Genomic DNA, 27,551 nt, shown 5'->3' with positions numbered 1-27,551 from the left:
TTCTTCTAGAAATTTAATGAACTTCTCCTCAGCAGGAACCACCCACGCTGGGTTGGTCAAAATTTCAAAAGATGCCTCAGGCTCCACATTTTTCTCTGAATGACTTGACCTCAACCATTTTCCTGCAATCTTCATGAGTCTGGATCAGTAAATTTAGAAACTGAAAGCAAATGCAAGTTCAATTAAATTGGTATAAGTTTTACCTATTTTGATATCTGCACATTTTAAGGTTATGAGGGCATTTTAATGTTATCGGCCTAAAAACAATACCTTAATTATAATTAATTGCACAGGCACATACCAAAGCTAATGCCTTGAGTTAAAATCACGAGACTTAACTTTAAATAAACATTTTCTTCCTTTTGCTGAAATTTTCATTCTCAATCATGCTGTTACATGCTACAGTCTTCAAATTCTTTTAAAGAATATGTACTTATAAAATATTAAATAACTAAGAGGATGAAGTTATCTAGTTAGAAGGCAATGATATAAAAGGTTCACAATAAGATTATATAATTCTCACACCAATAAGTTTCTCAACTAGATACATAAGTTTGATCAATCTCCAATGTGTTTAGGTATCAATTCATCTAATCCTCAAATATAAAGACTTGGCTAAATTATCAAAGCATCCAATTTTCCTTTTGTTTTTTTTTTTTCATAGCTTGGGTAAATGATTTGTTAAAACAACATAGCATATGCAATGTGAGTGCTTTGCTTGTTTTGAGATATCATTCAAAAGAGGAACAAATTAAGAAAGTATACTGTGGAACTTCCTGTATACTAGGAATGTGTTCCTCTTTTCTTTGATGGATGCTCCCATTGATAGCTCACAATCCATAACCCTCTACATGTATCACATATTTTGAAGCGCGCCAGAGCAACATTGATTCTAACACAAAAGAAATAACCCAACTTTATCAACTGCCTGAGAAATATATTGAAAAGATATGTCTGCCAATTTAATTCCTAAAATGCTAAAAAGAAAAGTATAGCACTACAAGGAGCTGATCTTTTATGACTTAAAATTGGGTTAATCTTCATAGCAATTTATAACCGACTAGGCTACATCAAGACGCCTCCTACAGAGCAACAATACTTGTGCACTAATATTGGATAATTCTTGTAGAAGCTTCAATAAATTCCACTAAATTCAACAAAACTTTTATCCCAAATGCCTAAGGTGGAAGCCTCAAGTAATTCTACAACAATATCAAATAAATCAATGCAGTCAACAATAAGAACTTGTAATAGATGGTTAATACTTTGAATAATATTTATCTGCTACAGCTCCCGTAACAAGCCATTTTATATTATTCTGAGCAATGATTTCTACAATCCCTTTCTCAATATTTTCCATTTCAATCCACAGTTTATAAGGCCGCACCTGTAGAAATAAGCCACATAGTCAAATAATATTTGACAACATCTAATCATTTGGGTGAAAATTAGTCTTCTAGGAGGATCTCCAGGATGAAGTAAACATGGTTCAGAATTTTGAACTTTCCACTGTTTTTCTTTTGGACAAGTTACACTGTCTAAATAAACTTCAAAGTTCAAAACCAATGGAATAAGAATCAAAACTATGGACTCAATGCTAATGCAATGCACTTCAATTGTAACCAAATTAACAAGGAAAATAATGAGAAGAAATAATACCCCCATTTGGGCAAGAATAAGAAGGTATTGATTGAGAAGTTTCAACATATTTTTGCCTTTCATGTTCGCAGGAAGCCTTGACCGCCTGTTGTTTCAATTTGTTAGCTGAAACCTTTTTGTTCACTGCAAATAAAAGAAAAAATAATAGTTATTATCTTAAAAGTACAAAGAAATCTACCAAATAAGACCTATGCAATAAAGTCAACAAAAACTAAAGATTTTTTACCAAAAACTTATCATGTATTGCATGTTGAAACAACTAGTATCACTCAAGTAAATTAATTGGAATTAGATTAATGTATTAGCTCGTTTGATCATAAACACAAAAAAAAAAAAAAAAAAAAAAAAAAAAAACTAGTGGAATTGCAAATCCCAGATTAGCAAGCCTCTCCGATTTGAGAACAGAACAGGTCAAACAATTAGACAATAAACAACTTTATATCAACTATAATTTCCAGCAGAATGATGCTGAAAGCTAAAGAACACTGGAATCAGAATGTTAATATCACTCAGATTTGACCAGAAGTCAACAAAATTGTTCTCTCACATCCCAATAAATGAGAAACGGGGTACAGGGAGAGAGAGAGCTCAAACGATAATATGATAATAAGCAAACTTAGCACACCACTTTTTGATTGAAAGCAAAGCAACATAAACAGAAACTTAGTATAATGATTAAGTGAAAATTCTAACCATTGAGATGTATTAATCCTGGCAGTTGAATATCTCATTTATATAAAAAACTGATAAAGAATACTGTGGTAGGCTAGTAGCACTCTATGGGACACAGTAGATCCTCCTATTATCTGGTATATTTGTGAGCAGATTCCAAAAACTATGAACATTGCCAGTTACTCAAAACCTGAGACAGGTTCCCATGTTCAATAGTTTAAATATATTATGTTGTACTACATATTGATGGATCAATTACACCAGTATAAAATACTGTAAGAATAGGGAACCATTAGTATCTAATTCGTTTTTTTTTTATTTTTTATGATGGGCATTCTTGATCAATTCGTTTATCAGTTGATAGAAAAAGTTGGAACTGATTTAAGGAAATGAATGACAACTCTACTAATAAGATGGCATAAAATTTAAGGTGCAATTCTGGTGGGTCATATCAGATTGAAAATCAATCCAAGCTCAATCTAAACATGAAGTTCATTTGTCTAAAACCCAACTCAACCGAAGTTGCGAAATCCAAGCCTTTTTTATGAACTCAGGTTTTAATCAATTGAAGTTGCAAGATACAATATCAGCAATCAGAGGGCCCTAGTTAAAGGTTCCAAATACTTCACATATTCAAATGTTCCAAAATATCTTGCTACAAGTATTAGAATTCAATTTCCAGGGATAAAATTAATCAATATGCAGCATACCTAGTCAATTTGATAGCTGGAAGTTTATTCATTTTCTGTTCTCCTGCAGTGAAAATTACAAAGCATCGGCAATGTGAGACATTCACATAAGCATTAGAGAGGTTTCATCAATTTCTAAGTAAACATGCGGGAACAAGGCTGGCACAAGGAAGAACAAATAACCGCACTACTCACTGCATATGAGGTCTAGTCTGGTGGTAATTCATATCTGACCATCATTAGCAAGTGAAGGGGGGCTTTTTTATTAATGACTTTTTTATAAAATTGAAATCCATGTTGTATAAATAACTTTGCAAAATGTGAGTCCAAGGAAACCAAGAGTCCAACAAGGCAAAAAACAAAAAGTGCAATATATCTGAGTACTGAGAGGATAACTACAACAATATAACTGCATCTGATCCTCACTATCTTTAGATTTGATTCCATTATTTTTTAACTATGCTCTAATAGTTATATCCCCATTATCTCATATCCCATGTAATTTATAGTTGGTTATTCCATCGGAGACAAATGATGAATCTTCAAATAGACTTGGGAGAGAGTTTTTATATACTATAACTCTTCTAGTTATAAAGGATGTGTTTCCTATGCTATAACTCTTCTAGTTATAAAAGATATTTTTCCTACTAATTTCTATCATTGTCAAGAGAATTATTTTGCCCTCACAATTTGACACTGTTTGTGAGAATGACCATCAAAAAGCCATCTCCTATCAATATTGCAAAGCAACAAGGTTTTTTACATCCTCTTCTTCTAAACAACACTGTGAACAAAGTATTGACAATCCTTTCTTCACTAACTGCAATGGTGAAGAAAGCCGTTATTGCCCTAGGGGCTGATTCCCTGATAGCTTAAATGAACTTGGCATGTATACAACATTTCCACCTCTTCTTCCTCTGGACCTCTTACCACCCCTTTACTACCCTAGGTGCGTTCTCAAAACCCTCCTCATCCTCTTTCTTTTCTGCCATGCCTCATTCTATGGCTGCACGACAACCTCTTCAACTCCTTTCAATCATCAGCATTCCTAATTCACTTTCCATAATCCTAATGCTTAGACCCCAATCAAATACAACCAAAGACACCATCTTCTCAATTTCAAGCACTTTCCAATGATTTCAAGTCAAACCCTGATTTGAAATCCAATAGCTCATACACTGATTTATGCCTCAAATGTGTGGAACCCTTACAGGGGTTTTGCCAAATTATTGGCTAGCACAGGCTATAGCCATACTCTTTTGTTTATATGGACCAAAACTCGCACCATCATCATTCCTTTTATCACAGCCCTGGATTTGCAATTATTCACAAAAAGTATTCCCAACAAATAAATTTGCTCATTTCTTGTTAACATGCTCTACATCAAATAGACTAGATTGCTTATTTGATAAAACCGTGAAGGAGTTTGCTCTGCTCTTGTTTCTCTTCCTCTATTTCTTCTTCATGCAATTTTTCAGCATGGTATTCAACCACTTTAAGCTTGTGGCACTTTAAGCTTATGTAGACTTTGACAATTTATTCTTAATAATTTTCTCTTCCTCTATTTCTTCTTCATGCTATTTTTGGTATTCGCCCACTTTAAGCTTGCTTTGGTATTCAGCCACTTTAATATTATTATTATTTATTTTTCTAACTTCTTTTGTCCACGTCTCAATTTTTATCAGAAACTGATTATAATAACTTGTGATCATATTCCCTTCAGATCACGACTAGGGGCTATACAACCAAAGAAATTAAGAAGTTCTTATTATTCCAATTACAGGCATTGTATTGTCTAACATCAACTTCAGATGAAGTACAAAGGGAATTATAGTTTGAAATATAGTTCTGGACCTATTTCAATAGATGTTTTAACTGCTATGACCAGAAGCTTTATGCATATTCTTCATTACTCTATTTCTTCCTTTCAGAGACCTTATACCTTCTAAGAGGATGCATACCACAGATGATAATACATCAAGTACTTAAACAGTCAACAAGTACCCATCTTGGATGACAGAGAAAAACAAGAATTTCAAAGACGCATAAAAACTTATAATAAGAACCAGCCTTCACTCCACTAGGCACATATCTACAATGCAAGAGACAAAAAAAAAAAGAATAAATGGCCACTAGAAAACACTAGGGTTTCAATATTAACGAATTCCAACACATTGAAGTAGCTAGAATAATCCAAAGAAACAAACAGGCTGTAATCCAAATGAAAAAAAAAAAAAACAAAGTCTATTACAATTCTATAGTGCCGAAACTTTGTGAATTTAGCATCAATCTTGAATGAGTCTTCAAATTAAGCTCAAAACAAGCAAGTATTGCATAGAAAATGAGCACAAAAATCTTCAGCTCATCAAAGTAAATGAGGAATACCAATAATATTATAGAATATCAACATGAACCATACTGAAATATTGGCCGAAATATTGATATTGATTTGTCCAAATGTATGTTCAGTAAGATTTCAGAATTGACACTCATTGATATTGATGGTAAATAGGCGTATCAGCTTATCCTACGACCATGTAACCTATGCCCAGACAATCTAGTAAGTGGTGGCATAATTCAATTTTTTTTACACATGGAAGTTGTCAGTTACCTCTCATTAATAAGCCAGTCCATGTAATACCACATCAATGATCCATAAAACCAGCGAAAAAAAGAGAAAGAAAGAAAGAAAGTTGAAGTACTCACCTGATCAGATTTTTTGAAGTAATCCGAAGAGCTTTGATGGCAACACCAATTAAACTACTTCCAGTTATATAAATTCCCTTAAAAATGCAGCAATAACGCAACCATCAAAACAACGATCCAAAAAAAAAAAAAAACAATATAATGTATCAATTTAACCTAAACCTCCGCTGGTTTGACAAGAATGCAAAAATTTTAGTAGTTGTTTTCTTTTAGTGGATTTTACAAGGGAGGAAGGGAAGAGAAAGTACCAAGCGGCACCCAAGACGGAAACGCCGATGGCGGAGAAGGTGTAAGGTGAGATCTGAACCAGTGCGCGAGACCATGAGCTCGATGCACCCACCATTGATTCCGATCACCAATTTTCCCCGGATCTGATCTTCGTTTCAGAAATTAGGGTTTCTGGATCAAGTAATTTGGGAACAAAAAGGATATCACCTTTCCCGGTTTCCTCCCGTAGTCCCGTGTCTCTTCCTTCTGATTCGTTTCTCATTTACCAACACATCCACCTGATAAATTCTTTTCCTCCGCAGCATTACAACTTTTTTTTTTTGGGAACGTTAGGTTTTGGGCTGTTGATGTTTATCAACAAAATGGGAGACGAGAATGTTACAGAAATGAAAGAGGTTAGGTTTTACAGCATTTTGGGTTTCTGAGATTGAGAATGGGAGAGAATGGGAAAAGCAGTATATGAGAGAGATATTGGCTTTGTGGTTTTTCGGAGGGTTTTTTCCCTTCTGAATTTTCAGATGTAGAACGCTTAGCTGGCAAGGTGAAGGGTATTTTTGGCATTAAAATACATATAAGCTGAAAGTGCATGATTCTCCAAATATTTTCTAATTACATTATTAATTTTGAAATACGTAAAATTGGATTATCAAAATCATATATTTTCCACATCCCAACTTTCCCATACGAAACCATATTTTCTCATGATGGATGCAATCATGGTTCGTCACTTAATAAATTGATGATTATGTTTGATTAAAGATGATGCAATGCATGTATTACACAAACTAAAGGTGATAGAATCGAGCACATCTCATCTAAATTCCTTATAAACCAGTGGAAAAACCATACTTACATTAACATGAAGGGGAACATGTGCATAAAACGGAAGTACTGCATAACACTCTCAACCTCAGCCTAATATAAAGCCATAGTCTTGTCCACTATGGACTTTCTTTAGAGGGACAAATGGCAGAAAAATATGGTCAGTGCGCTCCCAGAAGAAACAAGATCAGCCACTTGCACTGTCCAATCACTCACTGCAGTTTAAGGGCAAAGATGAACTGTTAAGAATGCTAGCAGCAGCCGATCTCTCTTCAAGACAGAATGCCTCAGAGCTCACGGCTACTTCTATCAACTCCTGTAATGCGGCGGGGATGCAACTTCAGGTTTTTGGTTTCTTTGGTGGGCCCATGTTGCTTGGTTCAGCCTTGCGTTTTATCCCCAAGAAATGCTCAACCTAAAAGACAAATATAAAATTGAACTCTATATCAGATGAGGTTCTTTGAGAGGGTTAAAATGCCCCAGGTCCAGAATTCCTTTGAGCCAAAGTTTATCCAGTAGTGTATATTTAACATCACCAGCAATCCATGTTAAACAGATAGGAGGATCCAACAGGCTAACAAAAAAAGAAACAAATAAATAAAAAAAGTCTAATGACTCACAAGCTAGGGCTTTGAGGAGTTTGAACCACCTGCCATGGTACAATACACTTTTAACACAAGACTATTGGTCCTCACTACCACTGACGGATTAACGTGCTCCCCCCTGAAAAATAAAAAATTTAAGGGTTCCCCCCTTCTCTCCCTCCTCCTGAATCTAGCCCCTCTGTAAAGAGGGCAATAAATTCAAACCCTCCTGAATCTAATCCCACTGTAATGAGGGCAATAAATTCAAACCAAATCAAAACTATTATGACAAGAAACAAATTCAAGTCTAGGAAGATTCAGTAAAGTGCATTGGTTTATAAACAAACCGGAATGCATCCAAGCGACATATGTGCGCCATTCTGTGGATATAATATTATAGAAACCCATGTACTTGCAAACATGATGAGGGAAGAGTAAACACACAATAAAAAGTAGACTGACCTTTCTATCACCAAGCATGGGTGTTAAGCTCCCAGGGACATCCTTCTCAACTGTAGCAAAACCACTTCTGGGATCACTAGTTTGGCTGGAACCAACAGAACATATGAAAAGGATGAGCAAACAAATTCAAGTACATTAATACAGGAAAGCGAATTATGTAACAACAGGCCATAATCCTAAGATTTTTTTATATGACTTGATCATCTTTTATTATTTGATAGTTTTGGCAATAAATTAGAATTCATAGGATCAGTGAACCCAAGCTTAGCAGAGATGTATACAAGATTGTTTTTCAACAGATAAAAATACAGAAGGAATTCCAAACATTCAGACTACACTACGACGATCATATATTAGGAAGACATCATAATGCAAAGGTGCATCCCAGGGCTAGAATTCAATAAATCCCTTCACAGGGATCTCACAGCCTGAAGCTTGATTCAGCTTCTCAAATCTCAAATACCCAATTTATGATATTGACATGGAATGTATCATGATACAATATGAATGTCTCCAACAAGATAAGATCAGATCATTACTATAATCCCAATGAGTATCATAATAGATTTTTTAAATTAGACCAAATGAAAGATGGTCCATCACTGGCATCACTAACAGGGCCATTCAACAAAGGAAAACAAAAAGATGTAATTGTAAGAAAGATTCCTTAGGGCCGACCCAGATGCAATAGTAAGTTTTGTCGGATAAGAACAATATATAGAAGATCAGTTCATTGCGCAACAAGAGGAGCATGAAATTTGATGCCTAAACCCAAAATGCAGATGTTGCAAGAAGCCATGCAGTGCTCCAAAGAGCTATCTTAAAACAGATATACAGCACTAAGGAGTGTATGGGACAACTTGCAGAAAAACAAGAGTTATGAAGACTTCATCCCAATAAAGGGCTATCTTAGAAGCCCTATACCTCAACAACTGAAAATCTTATCGGAAAATTTTTTTCCTTCTCTCAAACCACTTTCATGCCACTTTGATGAATCATAAATAAAAAAAAAAAAAATGAAGCATGAAGGGTTCAAAAAGCATACCCTGGTTTAACATGCCCACTAAGAACAAGATAGGGTGTCTTCAACCGAGCTTGAGCTTCCCTCATCCGCTCAACAGACTGTGATGGGGTGTCTGAATTCTTCATTTGCTTCAACTTCAATTCTTCCTGGTATTGCTTCATGCGCTTTTCTTGCTTCATTTTGCCGGGCCCTTTCCCATGAAATTTATGAGAAATCATCCGAAAGGCTTCCTTGGGGGTCATCTGTTAAAGCAAGCCAAGAAACTCATTATTTTACAAAGTAATGCTTCACTATATTTTGTAACATAGTCTTACATATGTTACCAATGTGGACTATAGAAAGGCACAGAATTCCATATATTAAAGGCAAGATCATAAATGGGACCAACTGGGAGACTCTTGGAAATAATTCGTGAAGGAATAAAACTGTCAGGCTCCTCCAAGGCTTCAAAATCTTTCAGTATTGTGAAACAAACTGTGTAATAAAGATGTATTGGCTCTTGATCCATGCCAATACTAACTGCTGCTTGATTTTGCATTTCACCATTTTTGCAAGTCGGTAAAAATTGACATGGTCAAAAGTTAATGCATTTTGGATTGTTTGAATCCATTTTATTTTCCCCCCTTCTTTCAATTTTTAGAGGATGAGATCAGGTTGACCCTTCATATCCATTTTAAAGTCAAAACTGAAGTATGTATGAACTAAAGGAGCATAATATAATGCATTTCAGGTTTTTTGGAGCCACACACACAACTCTCCTTTATTTTGACCTTTAGGAAACACTTTCAATTGTGACTCTAACATGAATAAAAATATAATTTATTACAAGATCATCTACAAGGGGGTTCCAAGTTTAATTCCAATAAGTGAATACACAAACCCACATCTACATGCTGAAGATAAGATCTAGCAAGAAATTACTTGTTTTCAATCTTTTAGTATCATTGACCGATGTCAGACTCATTAACCTAATAGCTCCAATCCAGGAAATTTGGAATTATTACATTCCTGTAGGATGAACAAGACATGTTCTCCATTAATGTGATAAAATCCTCATATTATGACTTCTGATTATGATACAATTGAATGATTGTTTCTAATCTGGGAAAAAAAAAAGTAATATACAAGATATTAACTGGTTAACAACTCCTCATGCAGGATGTAAAATTTGTTAGAATATATAACAGAATTATAGTGCAATGTACTAGGTTATAAAGAAAATCAGAGATGGGTATTTGGATGAATATTAACACTAGACTTAGCTGCCTAGGAAGGTTTAAAAGTGGCTTGCACTTTGGGGTCAGGAAACTTCTTGCACAAGCAGACTCCTTGGTCATTATTACATTTCATTCCTCAGGAAGCAGGGTATGTTGGAGAATACTCCCTTAAGCAAGGAGGATCCATGCTCTTTCTGAAGGGGTAGTTTACCAGGTGGCTGACAATTTGGCTAAGTGGGCTGCTACATCACCAAAGGTTCATATTGGGAACCCAAACTACTTGAATTTTTTAGATGTTTGTTGGTCTTGTGGTTTTTGTAGGCTGCTTAGCAGATTTGACCTTTTTCCTCTTTTCTCTGTTTCCAATGGCATCTCATCCTTGTTCTTATTGTTGATAAAATTTCTTTTCTCATAAACAATAATAATAATAATAATACAAGGTTATAAAGTGATTGCTATATCAAGGAAAAAAAGCACTTACAATCTGCCCAAATTCATCTGTCCTCTTAATACGTAGATTTGACTTTTTCCTTCTTTTTTTCTTTCTGTTTCCAAAGACATCTCATCCTTCCTTTTTGTTATTGTTGATAAAATTTCTTTTCTCATAAATAATAATAATAATAATAAAAGGTTATAAAGTGATTACTCTATCAAGGAAAAAAGCACTTACAATCCGCCCAAACTCATCTGTCCTCTCAATACGTATTTCCTTGGTTCCAGTGTTATCATAGATGCCCACAAGCTTGCTCTTTTTCTTGTCCATGTTTCTCCCACCCCATTCAATACCTTCTTTAAGTGTTCCTCGCTCTTTAAGCAGCTGAAGTGCACCTGATAATCCTTTCCCAACTGCCACTTCATGAATAGTGTCATCAGGGACCATCTCCTCTTTGTTCTCATTAACAGGAAGTTCATCTTTATCAGTATCTTTTACCTCTGTCCAACCACCAGCCTCATCCTTCCTTTCTTGATCACAAGCTTTTGGTGCTTCATCTTCATCCATGAAAACATCTTCACCATCAGGCTTATGGGCTTCTAAAAAAGCAAAATTAACAGAAAATATTGTAACTTCAGGGTATACAACGCAATACAAGAATCTTCAAGATGTTTATAGCATACCAAAAAATTATAATTTAATTAAAAAAAATAGGAATAACATGGACATATATAAGGGAACATGACTAAGACTGATTGCACCGGACACAGGTCAGGCACTTTTGGATGTGCCTGGAATTTTGCAGTAAATTTTGACTTTGGAAACATGACCAACAACTGGTTGATACATTGGACACATGGTTGATATATTGGACACATGGTTGACTGATGAAACATGACTATTTTATTTTAATATAGAAAAAAACTATAATTTTTAAAGAAGAAACCATGGTAGAATGTTCACAAAGATGATGAATAAAAGGAATTAATAGAGAGAGAGAGAGAGAGAGAGAGATAGACTCGTGCTATCTACAAATTTTACAAAAGGGCTTGAGAAGAAGACCAGAGGACCAGAACAGGTACTACTAGGAAGAGGAAGGAGCTAATATTTTTAATATGCTCTTGATTTGTTTTTGTCCTACTTTCCTTTAATTTGTTTTATCATCTCCATATCTTTTTATATTGAATCATGTCCAGTGTATACCTTAAGGGTGGAAATTTCTGACATAGAAAAAAACTATGTCACAAAGATGGTTGACTGATGAAACATGACTATTTTATTTTAATATAGAAAAAAACTATAATTTTTAAAGAAGAAACCATGGTAGAATGTTCACAAAGATGATGAATAAAAGGAATTAATAGAGAGAGAGAGAGAGAGATAGACTCGTGCTATCTACAAATTTTACAAAAGGGCTTGAGAAGAAGACCAGAGGACCAGAACAGGTACTACTAGGAAGAGGAAGGAGCTAATATTTTTAATATGCTCTTGATTTGTTTTTGTCCTATTTTCCTTTAATTTGTTTTATCATCTCCATATCTTTTTATATTGAATCATGTCCAGTGTATACCTTAAGGGTGGAAATTTCTGACATACAAGACTCATTACTCAAAAGTTGGAAGGACTAGGTTGAGTATAATGACATTCCAGCTACAATCATGTTGATCTGTGTAATCCAATTATTAAACTCGCACCTGGATTAGGGACTTTAATCCATTTTGAACCATTTAGTCAACAAGCCAATCTAAAACAATTAGGGCATAAATCAATATAACCCATTTAATCCACATACTTTATATATTTTAGCTTTTTCCAAAGCGTTGACTTTTTTTCAAAGCTCTAGAGGTTTGAGACCAGGGAATCCCCTTTCACCCTATTTATTTGTTGTTGCTATGGAGGCGCTCAATTGTCTATTAAAGAGGACAGTTAGTGGGGTTTTTTTTTTTTTACGAAATGCCGAGAGAGGGGTCGGACGGATACAGGGTTAAAATTTCTCATTTGTTGTTTGCACATGACACCCTTGTCTTTTGTGAAGCCTCTCAAAATCGAATCACTTATGCTAGTTGCTTATGTGGTTTGAGGTATCCTGGGATTTAAAATAAATTTGGATAAGAGCGAGTTAATTCCGGTGGGAGGGGTAGATGATATAGATGATCTAGCTTCAAAATTTGGTTGTAAGGTGGGTAGCCTCCCTCCCTCTTATTTGGGTCTTCTATTAGGTGTCCTATTTAAATCTATGGTAGCTTGGGATGGAGTGGAAGAGAGGTTTCATAAAAGCTTGGCCATGTGGAAGAAACAATGCATCTCCAAAGGAGGGAGAATTACCCTGATTCAAAGTACCTTATCTTGTTTGCCTATTTACTTTATGTCCTTGTTGTGCATCCCAAGGTCGGTTAGATTGAGGCTAGAGCACACTCATAAGGACTTTCTATGGGGTAGTGGTGCTCGAGCGGAAACCACATCTAGCAAGATGGGAAATTATTTGCTTAGACAAAAGGAAAGGGGGATTGGGTGTGAAGCGTCTCTCTACACTCAATAAGGCTTTACTTTGCAAATGGAATTGGAGTTTTGCAAATGAAAGAGGGGCCCCTTTGGAATGAAGTTATCAATGGGAAGTATGGGGAAGGATGGGGATGGTGTTCTCAAGAGGTGAGGAAGGGGTATGGTGTTGGTTTTTGGAAAATCCTAAGCAAGGATTGGGATCTTGAGAGTAGTAGGATCTCCTTCTTGGCGGGCAATGGCCAGAAGGTCAAGGTTTGGAAGGATCAGTGGTTTGGGACTGCACCTTTGTGTAGCTCCTTTCCATCTTTATTTGCCTTAGTAGTTTCTAAGGAGGCTTGGGTAGAGGATGTTTAGAATTCTTATGATCAAGGGAAGGAGGGGTGTAACACTTGTTTCTCTAGACCTTTCAAGCATTGAAAGGCGGGATGTGTGGAAAGGTTTTTGTCGCATTTGCATGGTTTGAGGGTGCGTAGGGATGAGCAAGATAGTGTGCTTTGGACAGAACAAAGAGTGACAAGTTTACAATGAAGTCTTTACACCACTCTAGTCTCATCCAGGTCACTTTCATTTTCAACGAGTTCTTTACTTAGGAGGCAACTTAGGAAAAAGTTTTAACCTTGGATCAAATTCAGAAAAGAGGAAGGTCTTTGGCAAATAGATGTTTTCTATGCCATATTGAGGAAGAATCCACAAGTCATCTCCTTATCCACCATGTAAAGATAAGGCTATTATGGGAGTTGCTTTTTGCCCTTTTTGGAGTGTCTTGGGTGCTTCCCTCGTCTATTAGAGAAACACTTCTAGGTTGCCATGGTTATTTTGTGGACAAAAAGCATAAAAAGGTTTAGAGAGCGGATCCTTTATGCATCTTTTGGGCAATTTGGAAGATAAGGAATAGAATTGCCTTTGATAGGAACAAGCTTTCCCTCTAAAGACTAACAATTTCTTTTGTTTGTTTTTTGTAGTCACAGACTAAGATGTTTAAAAGAAATAAGATTCCTACCAAGTACTACATAGGTGATAGGTTAGGCTTACTTTTTCATAATTTCATTCAATTTTTAGGTTTTCTAAAGTCTATAAATAAGACTAATTGATGTAAAATGGGATTAATGACCGATGAATGATGATATTAAGTTTTCTATATACCTTACAATTTTCAATGGTGAGACTCCATTACCTTTCTTCTAAATGAAACTTCTAGAAGGTCTTAATGAGCTTCCAAGGTTTTCTCTCTCTTTCCTATCTTCGCTTTTTCTATCTTTTATTTTACCTTTTCCTATTGTTGTTCATCTACTCAAATCCTCAAAGGTTGAAGCCTTGGTCTACCTACTTGATTATAGACAATCATCTTAGGATTGTCCTACATAAGGGAGGAAAGGAAAAGTTCCTATCTTTTCTTTTTCTATCTTTTATTTTACTTTTCTTGTTGTCGTTCATCTACTCAAATTCTGAAAGATTGAAGTTCTGGCCTACCTACTTGATTATAGACAATCATCCTAGGGTTATCCTACATAAGGGAGGAAAAGAAAAGTTGGGTCAGAAGTGTCTTCCAAGCCTATCCAACACAAATTACACATGTTGGACATTAAATTAGTAAATGGATTATGTATGGTATGATTGTAGTCTTCTTTTTTTTTTTTTTTTTGATAAGTAAATGCAATTTTATTAAGAAAGCAAAAAAATACACCTAAAAGCATACACAATGTATACAAGGCTAAAAGGCTAAAAAAGAGAAGGAAAACACAAAAAACCACCAACTTACGTAAACCCCAACCAATCAATGAAATCAAGTAAAGACCACGAGCTAGAGCCAACTTTAACCTTGACCGAACCAAAAAACATGTACAAAAAAGACCGTAAAATAGCTTGGTCAGTTGGTTCAGTATGATTGTAGTCTCACCTGTTTAATAATTGGGTAGTGTTCATATTTACATATCCAATATGATTAGTAATCAAGTTGTGTTTGATTTGATCCACACAATTGAAAACATGTGTTTTTCAATGAGAGAAACATAATGCATCAACACTATGTGTAACATACTGTATAATCTCTAATCATTGTCAAGAATGACATACGAAAGTGACCATGAAATGACCAAATAAACTAAAGGATGGCATGCCAATGACACAAGACATATATTTCGATACCACACTTTCAACAGCTAGGGTTGGTGGAACATACCGTCCTCAAGCTGAAGACCCCAAACAAATTCTTCCATCTCTGTGAATACAACTCTGCTTTCTTGTGATTCTCCGGAAATGGGGTTTTGATTGTCCACATTCTGACCGCTGGTAGTAGTGGAGGCAAGAAGTGCAATTGCCTGAGGACCAGAGGTTGCTGCCTCATCTTGCTTTTGAAGTACTAATTTCCTTGCTCTTTGCAATGATTTTTGAAGCTCTTCATCATCCTCTCCAAAAACCTGATTTTCATTTTCCTCCAATTGAACAGGAAGAGTTTGATCCAGTCGGAGTGCTTTAGATGCCTCATCCGCTTTTGCATATGCTAACTGGTATGCACTATTTCTCATTTCAGCCTCAGACCTTTCTTGCTCCTCTCTGATGGACTGCCTCTTCCCATCATTCCTAGAGCCAAGATCCCCAACACCCAACCCTGCAGAGACTGCTTCTGCTTCAAGGGCATCAATATTTAGCTTCTCTTTTTTCCTTAAGGATTTTTTCTTTTTAGGCTTTTTAAATTGGAGCATTTCTTCATGAGTATAGTAATCTGAGGAGTTTTTCCCATATGAATTAAGATCTTCAAAGCGGTTGTTTGTGGAAACACCCTGGAGTCTTCTACGGAGCTGAAATAGGAACAATGTATATTATTACACGATAAGGATGGTTAAATTCCCTATTGACACTATAACACACTGCATGAGAATGAACGAATACCTCTTCCAGTTTCTTCTCTGCTTCACCAGTGAAGCGCCCACTTGCATCCAGAGCTAGCCCCTGAAATCAGTTAAAAGGTTGGTACAGAAATCTACAATAGACTACTAAGCCATAAGTTCCAACAATAACAACAAAGAGCTTCACCTCATCTGTAACAGGATCATCATACTGTGGAAGTATTTTCTTTTCTGAACCAGGTTCATCATTAAACCTAAAGATGAGAACAAAAGAGCAGTCAGAGATATTATGGAATAATGATCACAGAAATGCTGATTACAGACAAATGGACTCACTTATCTTCATAAATCCCTGTTTTCTTTTTGGCAGCCTTGTAAGCCTCATCACGTCGCTTCTGCTCTCCAATCTCCACATTTTCAAGCATATCAACATCTGTTACACGAAATATATGGCAATTTAGGGTGATGACTAATACCAAAAATACAATGGCATTTTAGTGACAATGGTCCTAGAAAATACAGAAGATTGAAATTAAATAAGTTTTACCTTCATTAATGTCACCATTAGCAAGTATGTCCTGATCTTTGAGTGTCAAGACAACTGCCCCACCTTCAATTACTTTGTCAAGGCCGTGAAGAACTTTAACCCCTGCTAGATCTTCTGGTATCAGGTGTTCAAAATAAAAGTGAGATCTATATGGCCAAGGATCCTTCTTCAAAACATGGTTGATAATGCATTCACTTCAACTTGAAACTCAAAACCACAACACAATGTAAAGAATGGATATCAACTAAATGTGAATATATTCCTCAACTAGGTTCTATCAATCTCAACACAGGTTCACTGTTCAGAATTCCAGCATGTTTATTGCAGGGAAAAAACAAGAATATGTTCTTTTTCATTGAGAACAATGACCCAACCCTTGAATATATGCTTCTACTCTGATAAAAAAATATAAATGCTCTGACTTATATTCTAGCATTTGGTATTTTAAGTCTTGAGGAAAATGGATTAGTTGTGTTCTACATATGACTTTCGAAGCAAAAATTAAATTCAAATTAGTCCACAATCTGATGAAGCACTTCAATAAAAAACTTTGATTATTATAAATAAATAGATATATTTATGTGTATTCTAAACACTTGCTTAAAATATGACATTTTACAATTTCAATAAATAATTTCATTTATATCTCATTTTGGTATGTCAGTGACTCCATATCGCAGAACCAACTTCTGCATTCAGATGGCTAGGCAAACACAATGGACAAAAACAAGTTTCAGGTTACTCTCATGCAGCTCCTAAAAAAATAATCAACAATTGTTAGGGAATCATAATTTAGAGAGTAAAAAGAACCATACGCGAACTATGCCGGGTTGGCTTCTCATCATCACTTTCTCCTTGATCAATATTGTCCTGAAAGAATGCATACAATAAAATTGAGTATATACTTCATGTTGGTCCCAAAGAACTTTCAATATAATCTTGGAACATTAAAGCTCAATCATGTTTTAAGAAAAAAATTTAAGGGAGCTATTGAGACACAAATAACCTGCTCCTCAAAAATCTTTGAAAGCTGCAAGGCTTTCTCCTTTTCAGCATTCCTCTGTTCCTCAACCTTGCGGCTCCTATTAACCCATGCCAAGACCTCAGAACTGCCTTCAGATTTTCTCTTTACTCTTTCTTCTTTCATTCTGAGGAAAGGACAGCAATAAAGAAAAATATTCACATTTATATAAATCCTTAAAAAATATGTTGTATTCTATTTCCAGGAGAAAGGGCTAGTATATGGTAAAGCGTCTTAGAAGAATAATCCCATATCAGCAGTAAACTGCTCATGATTGATAGAATACATAAAAAAAACTTATATGACATGCATAAACATGTGTGTGTGTGTGTGTGTGTGTACACACACACATGGGAAGAAAGGTCCTCTGCAACTACCATTTAATCATATGCTAACATCACGAAATCCAGGCAAAAAGGAGAAAAACATGAGCATCCAAAAGTATATATAATGTAGAGCCATTACCACACAGTTGCAGGGTAAGAGTTTGGACAAACCAGAATGGTCAGAAAATAATCAATTACTTTTTTTTTTTTTTTGATCAGTAAGTGATATATGTATTGAAAAAAGAGACGCTAAAGAAGCGACTCAAATAGATACAGTATAGAAAAAAACGACTCACCCCCTTACAAAAGAACCCACCCCTCTATGAAAGCACAAAAAACTCTCTTCCTTAATACATGCACACCCAATCTATAAAATCTAATAAGGTCGAAGGACTATCTTTTATCCACACTTTGGTTTCCGACCATAGCAAATACACAAAGGAAATTTTCAGCTTTTGTATAGATAGCACCCCGTCCTCAAAAGCAATTGAATTTCTAGCCTTCCAAATGACCCAAAACAAGCATAACGGTCCCAAAAGCCACGTCACCTTCCTCTTCTTGCCCATAAGGGAACCCCTCCAACCTATTAGAGTTTCCTTAACCGAACGCGGAAAAACCCAAGAGACTCCAAAAAAAGAGAGGAGCAAGGTCCACACCTCCCTTGTTCTATCACAATGAAGGAGGAGGTGGTCAATCGATTCCCCGCACTTTTGGCAAAGAAAGCACCTATTTGCCAAAGCCCAACCCCTCTTTTGCAGACGGTCCAAAGTTAGGACTCTACCCCACGACGCCTCCCACGCAAAGAAGCTTATCTTGGGTTGAGCATAAGACATCCAAATAATCTTTGAAGGAAACCAAGCTGACGACACCGGCTGCATTGTCCTATACAAGGACTTTACCGAAAAAACTCCATCCTTTGATTCCACCCATCTCACCCTGTCCTCCTCATCCACCCTCACCATCTTTCCTTCCAAACACCCAAGTAACCTTCCCACTTCTTCCAATTCCCAATCATTAAACGGCCTATTGAAAGTAGGAGTCCAACTTCCCCTCCTATCCCCCTCGGCTGTCCACACTTCATTTACCCATGCCTCTTTTGACGTTGCTATGGAAAATAAAGAAGGGAAAGCCTCGCTTAAAGGGCTGGTACCACACCACTTATCTTTCCAAAACCTCACATTCTTACCATCCCCCACCTCATAGCCAAAAAAAGGGGTTACAAATTGTCCCACCTTATTTATAGCTTTCCACAAACCAACCCCATAAGCCTCCCTAATCTCACAAGATCTCCATCCTCCTTTCTCCTCCCCATACTTCCTTCTAATCACCTGATTCCACAAGGCCGTTTTCTCGTTAGCAAAACGCCATGCCCACTTTCCCAGGAGAGCCTTATTGAACAACCCAAGACTCTTTACCCCCAAACCTCCTTTACCTTTATCATCACACACAATCGACCACCTTACTAAGTGAGGTTTCTGCTCAAGAGCGCCTCCTCCCCATAGAAAATCTCTTTGTATCTTTTCCAGTCTTATCCTAACCACCCTTGGAATTTGGAAGATGGACATGAAATAGATTGGCAAGTTGGACAAAGTACTCCGAATTAAGGTAATCCTTCCTCCTTTTGAAATGTATTGTCGCTTCCACATAGCCAATCTCCTTTTGAACCTTTCCTCTATTCCATCCCAAACACCACTAGATTTAAAAGGAGCACCTAAAGGCATTCCTAGGTAGGTGGATGGTAAGTTTCCCACCTTATAACCAAATTCATCAGCTAACTCTCCCACATTTTCAACTCTACCAACTGGAATCAATTCACTCTTTTCCATATTCACTTTTAACCCTGACAAAGCCTCAAACCACATTAGTAGCCAGCATAGGTGTGTCAACTGATCCTCTTTAGCTTCACAAAAGACCAACGTGTCATCAGCAAACAACAAATGTGTAATTTGGACCCCTTCGCCCCTTCTTCCCCGAACCAAACAAGGCGTAAAAAAACCACCATCAACTGCTCTTTTCATCAAACAACTAAAAGCCTCCATCACTATTACGAATAAATAAGGCGAGAGGGGGTCTCCTTGCCTTATGCCCCTCGAGCTCTGGAAAAAACCCGTTGGACTGCCATTCACCAGAACTGAAAATCTGACAGTGGATAAGCACCATTTTATCCAATTACACCACCTACCTCCAAATCCCATTTTCCCCATTACCGCTATCAAAAATTTCCAATCCACATGGTCATAAGCTTTCTCTATATCTAATTTGCACATTATTGCCCCTCTATTATTTTTCAGGATGGAATCTATTGCCTCATTAGCGATCAGAACTGCGTCCATAATCTGCCGCCCCTCCACAAAAGCATTTTGAGATAAAGATATCACTTTAGCTAACACTCCTTTTAACCTGTTAGCCAACACCTTAGCTAACCATTTGTAAAGCCCTCCCACCAAACTTATTGGCCTAAAGTCCTTTAAGTCCTCAGCCCCCCCTTTCTTGGGAATCAAAACTAAGAAGGTTGCATTCATGCTTCTAACAAATCTCCCCGTCTCATGAAATTGTCTGAACAAATTCAAGACCTCCACCTTCACAAAATCCCAAGCAAACTGCCAAAAGGCCATTGAGAAGCCGTCCGGCCCTGGTGCTTTCTCACCGCAACAGCCTTTCAGCGCTTCAAAGACCTCCTCCTCTGAAATGGCTGCTCCAGCCTCTCTGCCTCCCTCTCTTCCAGCCTCTCAAAATTTAGCCCTTCAATACTAGGCTTCCAATCACCCGGGTCTGTCAACAGTTCTTGGAAGTTTCTGCCAACCTCCTCTTTGATTTCACTCTCCTCAGTAAAACACCTCTCATTCACCTTTATTCTATTCAGTTGCTTCCTCCTTCTATGAGCATTTGCCATTTTATGAAAAAACTTGGTGTTTCTGTCCCCTCTTTTAGCCAAATTTCCCTAGACTTTTGCCTCCATGATACTTCTTCCAATAGAGCCCACTTCTTATATAACTCCTTTGCCTCCTTCCTAACTTCTTCTTCTTCTATTGACAGAGAACGAACCATTTCTTCCTTGTCCCAGTACTCTATTAAGTCCATGCTTTCTGTTTCTCTAAATCAACCTGTCCAAAAACCTCTTTATTCCAACTTCTTAATAGGGGTTTTAAGGCCTTCAGTTTTTCAGTCAATATGAAACTAGCCGATCCATTCACTGAATCCCCTCCCACCACTGTCTCATTACCTCTTTAAAGCCCTCACTTTTCAGCCACATGTTCTCAAATCTAAAAGGCGTGGGTCCTCTCCTCATTCCTCCCCCATCTAGAAGAATCGGGCATGGTCAGAGATAGGCCTAGCCAAAACAGTTTGGATGCCCCTTGAAAATGAGTTTCCCAATCCTCAGAAATGAAAAATCGATCAATTCTTGATTTTGATCGATTATTGAGACCACCACACCACGTGAACACCCCCCCTTGAAGTGGCAAATCCCTTAATTCTAACTCCTCAACCACCTCTGAAAATCTCCTCATTGCCTGGGTTAACCGGCCTCCTCTGCTCCTCTCTGATGGGAATCTAATCATTATTGAAGTCTCCTGCAACACACCACGGCTCATTCCATAACCCTTTTATTGCCCCCAGCTCACTCCAAAAATCCTCTCTCTCCGCTTTTGCTGTGGGCCCATAAACTCCTGTGAAACACCAACAGAACCCATCCTCACAGCTCTTAAAACGACAAGAGACTGTAAATTTGCCCACCTCCATCTCCTCTAATTGCAATACCCTGTTATCCCAAAACACCAACACCCCCCCAGCCGTCCCCCTGGAATTTAAAGACCCCCATTCCAAACATCTTCCAACCCCGAGGCTTTTGACCAACCCATTTGACATCTCCTGGATTTTTGTTTCCTGAATACACACTAGGTCAACCTTCTGTGATTAATCACATCCTTTATCACCCTTCTCTTTTCCTTGTCGTTTGCCCCCCTTACATTCCACGACAGAATCCTTAGCTTCATCTACCAGACTCTTGATGGCCCTGATCCTCTACAATTCTCCATAATTCACCGACCACTCAAGTTTCTTTAATTCACGATCAAATCTCGAAAGTCCCTTACCTTTCTCTTTTTTCCTGTAACCCTCTCAGAACAATCCCTTCTTTCCCTAATTTTATTGAGGAGTTGCAATATCTCCCTTTCAAAGCCTTCCGAAGGCATTCCCAAACACTGACAAAATCTTGCCAGACAACTATACCTCCAACTCTCCTCGTCTTCTCCTTCTTTCTCAACCCCTTCGCCTCTCCCCTCTTCCAACATAAAAGAAACCCCCACTCCATCTGATCGTCCTTACTTCCATCGGACACACTCTCAATGGAGTAAAGTTTAACTTCCCTTCACTATCCTCCTCCACAGCGTCATTACCGCACCTTTCATCCATCACAATCACAGCCCCCTTTCCCCCAGAGAGAGTAGAAGAAGAAGAGACCCGTCCCCCCCAAAAGCACATCGCAGAGGGCTCAAGATTGGAGTACCTGGAATTTTCCTCCATCAGCCACTCGTCCGCAAGGGAAGCCCTTTGTTTCTCGCTTCTCTCTGCTGCAGCTGGCATCCCTCTGGGCAGAGTTCTTCTTCGAACCAAATCTCTGAACGTGATTGTCCTAAAGAAGCCCTAGCTTCTTTTAAAATACTTCCCTTTGTGGGCCTAAAAGAAGTGCCAGCCCACAAGGCCTCAAAAGACTGTCCTTCTCTCATAACCATATTGGGCCTGCAATCCTCCCTATCCGGCCCAACCCAAAAGGAATTTAAATGGCCAGCACTGTAGGCCCTCCCTGAAACTCCACTGGACTGCCCCTCTTCCCAGCAGTCCCACGGTCCATTGGGCTTTTTCTTCACTTTGAAGCCCAGTCCAGCTGGTCTTGAGAGCCTTCACTGTTGGGCTTAATAACCCCTTCATTTAAGCCCACTATTCCTTTCCCTTTTCCTGCATACTTCTTCCCTACGACTGAAAAAGCTGCAGCTGTACCAGACTTCCCATCTTCAACAGGCTTTTCTTCCCCTCCATCTTTTCTGGCTGAGTCTGCCCCCACATCCTCTGCAACACGCCAACTTTCTTTCCTTTTGCTACTCCTACTCTCTGCGCGTGAGCCCACTTCCCGTTCTTCCCTTGCCTTCTCCTTCTCCCCCCCTGTCATCGTCTTCATCGGCAACACCTTTGAAAACCATGGTAGCCTCTCCCACCACAGCTGTAAATCATAGCAGTAATCGTCTACCACTAAGTGCATAGTTCCCGGAAATAAATTACCCCTATTCTTTACCAAAATTCTGGCCCACTGGATCTGAGAATAATTCTTTGTTTCTCTATCCACCTCCACAAAGCCTCCACAACAGTCCCCTACTCTCTTAAAAACTTTTTCACTCCAACAATGAAGCGGGAGTCCCACCACTCTTACCCAGACATTTTCAACTAGACTTCCTACCTTTGAGCATCCTGCCTCCACGCTCCATCTCTCTAAATGCACCACTTTGTCATTAAATCTTCGTGTCCCCTCTTTAGTGTTCTCTCTGCCTCATTTTCATCTTCGAATTCAAGCAACATGAAAGGACCTCCCATACTCTTCACCTTCAATCCGTTTCTTATATTCCAACTGTGCACCCCCCATTCTCTGACCGACTGCAACTCCAACTCCCCATTGATCCAGCACCCCAACTTCCAACAAGGCACCGACCCAATCCTTCCTTCCTGTCACTCAACCCTCTCCCTCCAACTTGAAGCCATAAAGCTTCTCCTTCACCTTGCCTTCCAGCTTGCTCCTTAGTCACTTCCACAAAAGTCTTCTTCGTACTCTGCACCTTCTTTTCTTGGTATCTTCCATCCATTTTCTCTATTGCCACCACTTTCGGCTTTGATTCACCTCGATGAACTTCTTCCACCTTCATATCCTCAAATGTTACTACCCCTAAACCCCTAAGTTTCTCAGCAAACAAGGCCCATCCTCCTATCAAACCCTTTCCTTCGGGGACAACTACACAAAACCTCTTAGCCTCTACATCAATCACAGAACAGAGGATGAATCTCCCCGACCCATTTTCGCGTCTTTCCACTTTAAACTTTCTACCTTCTTCCTCCCACACTTTATCTAATCTTCCTTTCCTTTCCTCCCTACAGCATTCTTCAAGACCTTCCAAAAACTTTCTCAAACTTGTCACCCCAAATCTGATCCAGGAAGAGAAACCTCTGCTCCTTTCCACAATGGTACCTCGTATCTTCCCTCTAACTTCCTCTACCAAAACCTCAAACGTCTTCGACTCAATCGCAAACCAACACCTTCCCCCTCTCATCTTTCACCCATAAAATAATCAATTACTTATATTAATTAATATTCTGATGATAGAAAAGCTCACTTCCTATCAAAGATCATTTCAAGATACCACAATCGTACTACCCACTGCAGGTCTGCAAGCCATACGATGGGTACCTGAGCTAAGCTCTTTACCCAACAACATGCCAAGGAATCAAACTACCAATAAACAGCAGAAACAAGAAGCTTGCATAGATACATTGATTGTTAGAGAGGCTCAACATGAAAATTAAATAAATACTCAATCTAATAACTATCCTCCCCCCACCAAAAAAAAAAAGAGGGGTCAATGCTCAATCTGACAAGGATGAGGCCGAAATTGTTAAGTAATTTGGCAAGATCAGCAAATCCAAGCTGCAGATCAGATAGAACTAAATTATGTGAAACAACAACCAAACAAGATGTACAGAAACATCCAAAGTTTAAAAGAGACTCAGAAACCCTAGTTGAAATGAAAGTAGAAGGTTTAATTCTGTCCATGATCTAAATGAGATTGTAGTCTAATAGATTATTCTGTAGGAAAAAAAAGGTTATAGAAAGCTTTAACAAGAAAAAGCTTACAGGTCCTTCGATAAAGAACTATCAACAACCAAAAACAGTCAAGAGGAAGGTCTAGGATCCTTCAGATAAATAAAACAGTAAAGCATGAGACAGAACACAAAAACAAAGGATAGCCATATAGATCTTTTCATCTCATGTGGGAATCAACAATTTTTCCAATCAAACTATTTGTTAGAGACTGTAAAATGTCACCAGTACACAGTAAAGTTCACAAGCACAAAACAATGTTTTTCATCCAATCTTTAATGTTTGTTGTGTTCAAGATGATGTACAGCACATAAGTATTATGATATTTCCAATACAAGTACAATGCATAACAAAACAGCAACAGTTCTAACAATACCAAATTTATTTTAGTACCTCCCAAAAATAAGCAGCACAGGAATCACCAATGGTGATTTACTTACCTCAAAATGCGTTCCTGGAGCCCTGCTGTTGAAGACTGTGGTCCTAAAGCACCCTCAGCATTTTTCTCATGCTCAATTGCCCTACTGTCATCCTCATCATGATGAGAGCCCCTCCCTTGCTTGGTTACATCCCTATCCCTATTATCTCCACCATCTAATTTCAATCTATCATCCTTACCCCATCCTTGCTTCTATCATGACCTTCGTCACGATTCTTCCGACTCCCTTTGTCTCTATCCTTATACCTATCCCTATCTTGGTCTGCCTCCCTCTCCTTATCCCTTATTCTCTCTTTTCCCTTCTCTTTGTCAATTGCATCCCTGTCTCTGTCCTTGTCATTTTCCCTCTCTTTTTCTCTATCTTTACTTTTCTCCTTCTCCTTTTCCCTGTCTCTGTCCTTTGCCATGTCCCTTTCTTTTTCCCTTTCTTTATTCCTATCCCTATTCTTCTCTTTTCCTCTCTCTTTATCTCGCCCTCGGTCGCTCTCCTTATCCACCTCTCTCTCTCTCTCACGCTCCTTTTCCTTTCCTCGATCTTTCCGATCTTTATCCCTTTCACGCTCTTTATCTCTATATTTCTCCCTATCATAATCCTTCTCCCTTACTTTGTCCCTATTCCTATCCTTCTCACGTTCATCTCTATCTTCCTTCCTTCGTTCTCTACTTGTTACCCGATCTTTTTCCAAATCTTTAGTCTCTTTCTCTCTCTCCTTCAAACCATCACCAGCTTTGGATCGTTCTCGGTCTTTACCTCTATGATCCTTCTCTTCTCTTCGGCTCTTTTTCCTATCCTTGCTCCGATGCTTGCTTGATTTTTCAATGCCATTTTCCTCCAAATCATCATACGCTCCATCGTGGTAGTCTCTTGTTGGAGAGTCATCTCGATCTCTAAGTTCATCACTTCTTTCGGGCTTCGGTTCTGACCAGTCCATGTCCATTGTAAACAGAACAAATGTCAACCTCAAAAAGGACAAGAGACCCTAGCTTTGATGTATGTCCAACTGAGCACTGGTTGATAATGTCTCAAAGATTCATTAAATTCCTCACCTGAAATTGACAAGCATAAAACATTAGTCTTATTTTTTTTCTTAAGAAGTAGAAACGGGCATAATATATGGTATAATGGTCTTACAAATGTCAAGCTTGAGTTTGAAACAAGCTTCATTCAGAAAATCTTCTCTCCTAGAGACATAAGTTGGCATATTTCGGTTTTTTATTTTTATTTTTTGCGGGCAAACAAAGAGTACATATTGACAAGCTTGGCATATCTAATTTTTTAATAAATCTAGTAATACAATGCATCAAGCACATGATGCCTGAATTTCAAAACAAAAATTACAATTTGAAGAAACATATCAATGCTGTGGCTCTGGAGAAGAGATAAGAAGATAGAAATATTTAAAACTTGTAGTTGTAACTTGCAAGACAGTTAAGAAAACAAAAACTTTCAATTCATCTTAACCAGACACATCTATTACTTGTAATATTTCACTTTATTTTCTTGAAATCCAAAAAAGATAAATAAATAAACCATGCATGAGATAAAGTTTTCTGCTGTTATTTTCTTTTTCTAAGTTTTCCAAAAAAGCCAGACAGTGGGTAGAATAACAGAAAACTGTCCAGCCACCAGACCAAGTTTAGAAAACCCTAACAACGTAACGAAGCAAATGTATACAAAGATGTGGAGAGATGACTAAGGTTCCTCTTCCTTTCCTCTAATTATAACAAAAATTAAAACCCTCCATTTGTTTTCCTTTCCTCCAATTAATGGATGATCAAATAAAAACCTCCAACTTCTTCAGAAACCAAAACTTCTTAGACCTAAACTAGGAAAAGAAACATAAAAATAAATAAATAGAACAATAATAATAAAAATAATAATAAAGCCATTTTCTCTTACTTTCCTCCACTTGGCTAAACAAAAACTCCTAACTTTTCCAGCAAACCAAACACCAATGCAGCATGGAAGAAAAAAAAAAAAAACTCTGTTCTTTTCCCTCGCTCCCCTCTCAGCAGTAGTACCCAAACGAAATACCCAACTTCCTCAACAACCTAAATATCTTTCTGTCCTCCACTTTCTAAGCAACCAAATAAATTCCCCAAACTTATCAGCAATCCAAACACCAAAAAAAAAAAAAAAAAAAACGAAACTAAAACAAACAAAGTTATTCTCTTCCTTTCACTTCACTTTCAGGAGGACCAGACGAAGGTTCCCACCTTCCTAAGCGATCAGAACGCCAAAGGCAAACATTAAATAGAAAATCCTAATTTTCATTTTTCTGTTTTTCTTCTTTTTCCTCAGCAACCAAATCACAGATTGAAATCAAAACAATTCCAAAACCCTAACACCCCAATTAAGAGAGAGAGGGAGAGAGATTGACTAACCGGAGATGATGACAGAGATCGGCGCCGGCGACAGTGTGGGAAAGAGATTCACGGTGCAATGGAGAGGGTAGGATTTTTGATAGAGAGAGCGAGACCGCTTTTGAGCACTGTGGTATACATGCCCTAA

At 37.8% G+C, this 27,551-nt stretch overlaps 1 protein-coding gene across 1 annotated transcript; it reads right to left on the bottom strand.

Annotated features, from left to right (window-relative positions):
• Positions 1-674: 674 nt before the first annotated feature.
• On the bottom strand, positions 675-27,551 carry LOC117912862 (SART-1 family protein DOT2-like). The gene is made up of 18 exons (XM_034827628.1): positions 27,425-27,551; positions 25,219-26,086; positions 25,041-25,093; positions 17,398-17,539; positions 17,207-17,261; positions 16,392-16,505; positions 16,181-16,277; positions 16,032-16,098; positions 15,888-15,947; positions 15,178-15,796; positions 10,734-11,095; positions 8,868-9,088; positions 7,823-7,907; positions 6,808-7,191; positions 5,975-6,487; positions 5,727-5,803; positions 3,042-3,084; positions 675-1,782 (listed from the first exon to the last, which is right to left on the bottom strand). Exons 2-14 carry the CDS (start codon positions 25,975-25,977, stop codon positions 7,117-7,119), a joined length of 2,709 nt encoding a protein of 902 aa, XP_034683519.1. The 5' UTR covers positions 25,978-26,086; positions 27,425-27,551; the 3' UTR covers positions 675-1,782; positions 3,042-3,084; positions 5,727-5,803; positions 5,975-6,487; positions 6,808-7,116.

Source organism: Vitis riparia, chromosome 1 (genome assembly GCF_004353265.1).
Source record: "Vitis riparia cultivar Riparia Gloire de Montpellier isolate 1030 chromosome 1, EGFV_Vit.rip_1.0, whole genome shotgun sequence".
Classification (NCBI taxonomy): domain Eukaryota; kingdom Viridiplantae; phylum Streptophyta; class Magnoliopsida; order Vitales; family Vitaceae; genus Vitis; species Vitis riparia.
This window is presented reverse-complemented; position numbering and strand designations above follow the sequence as displayed.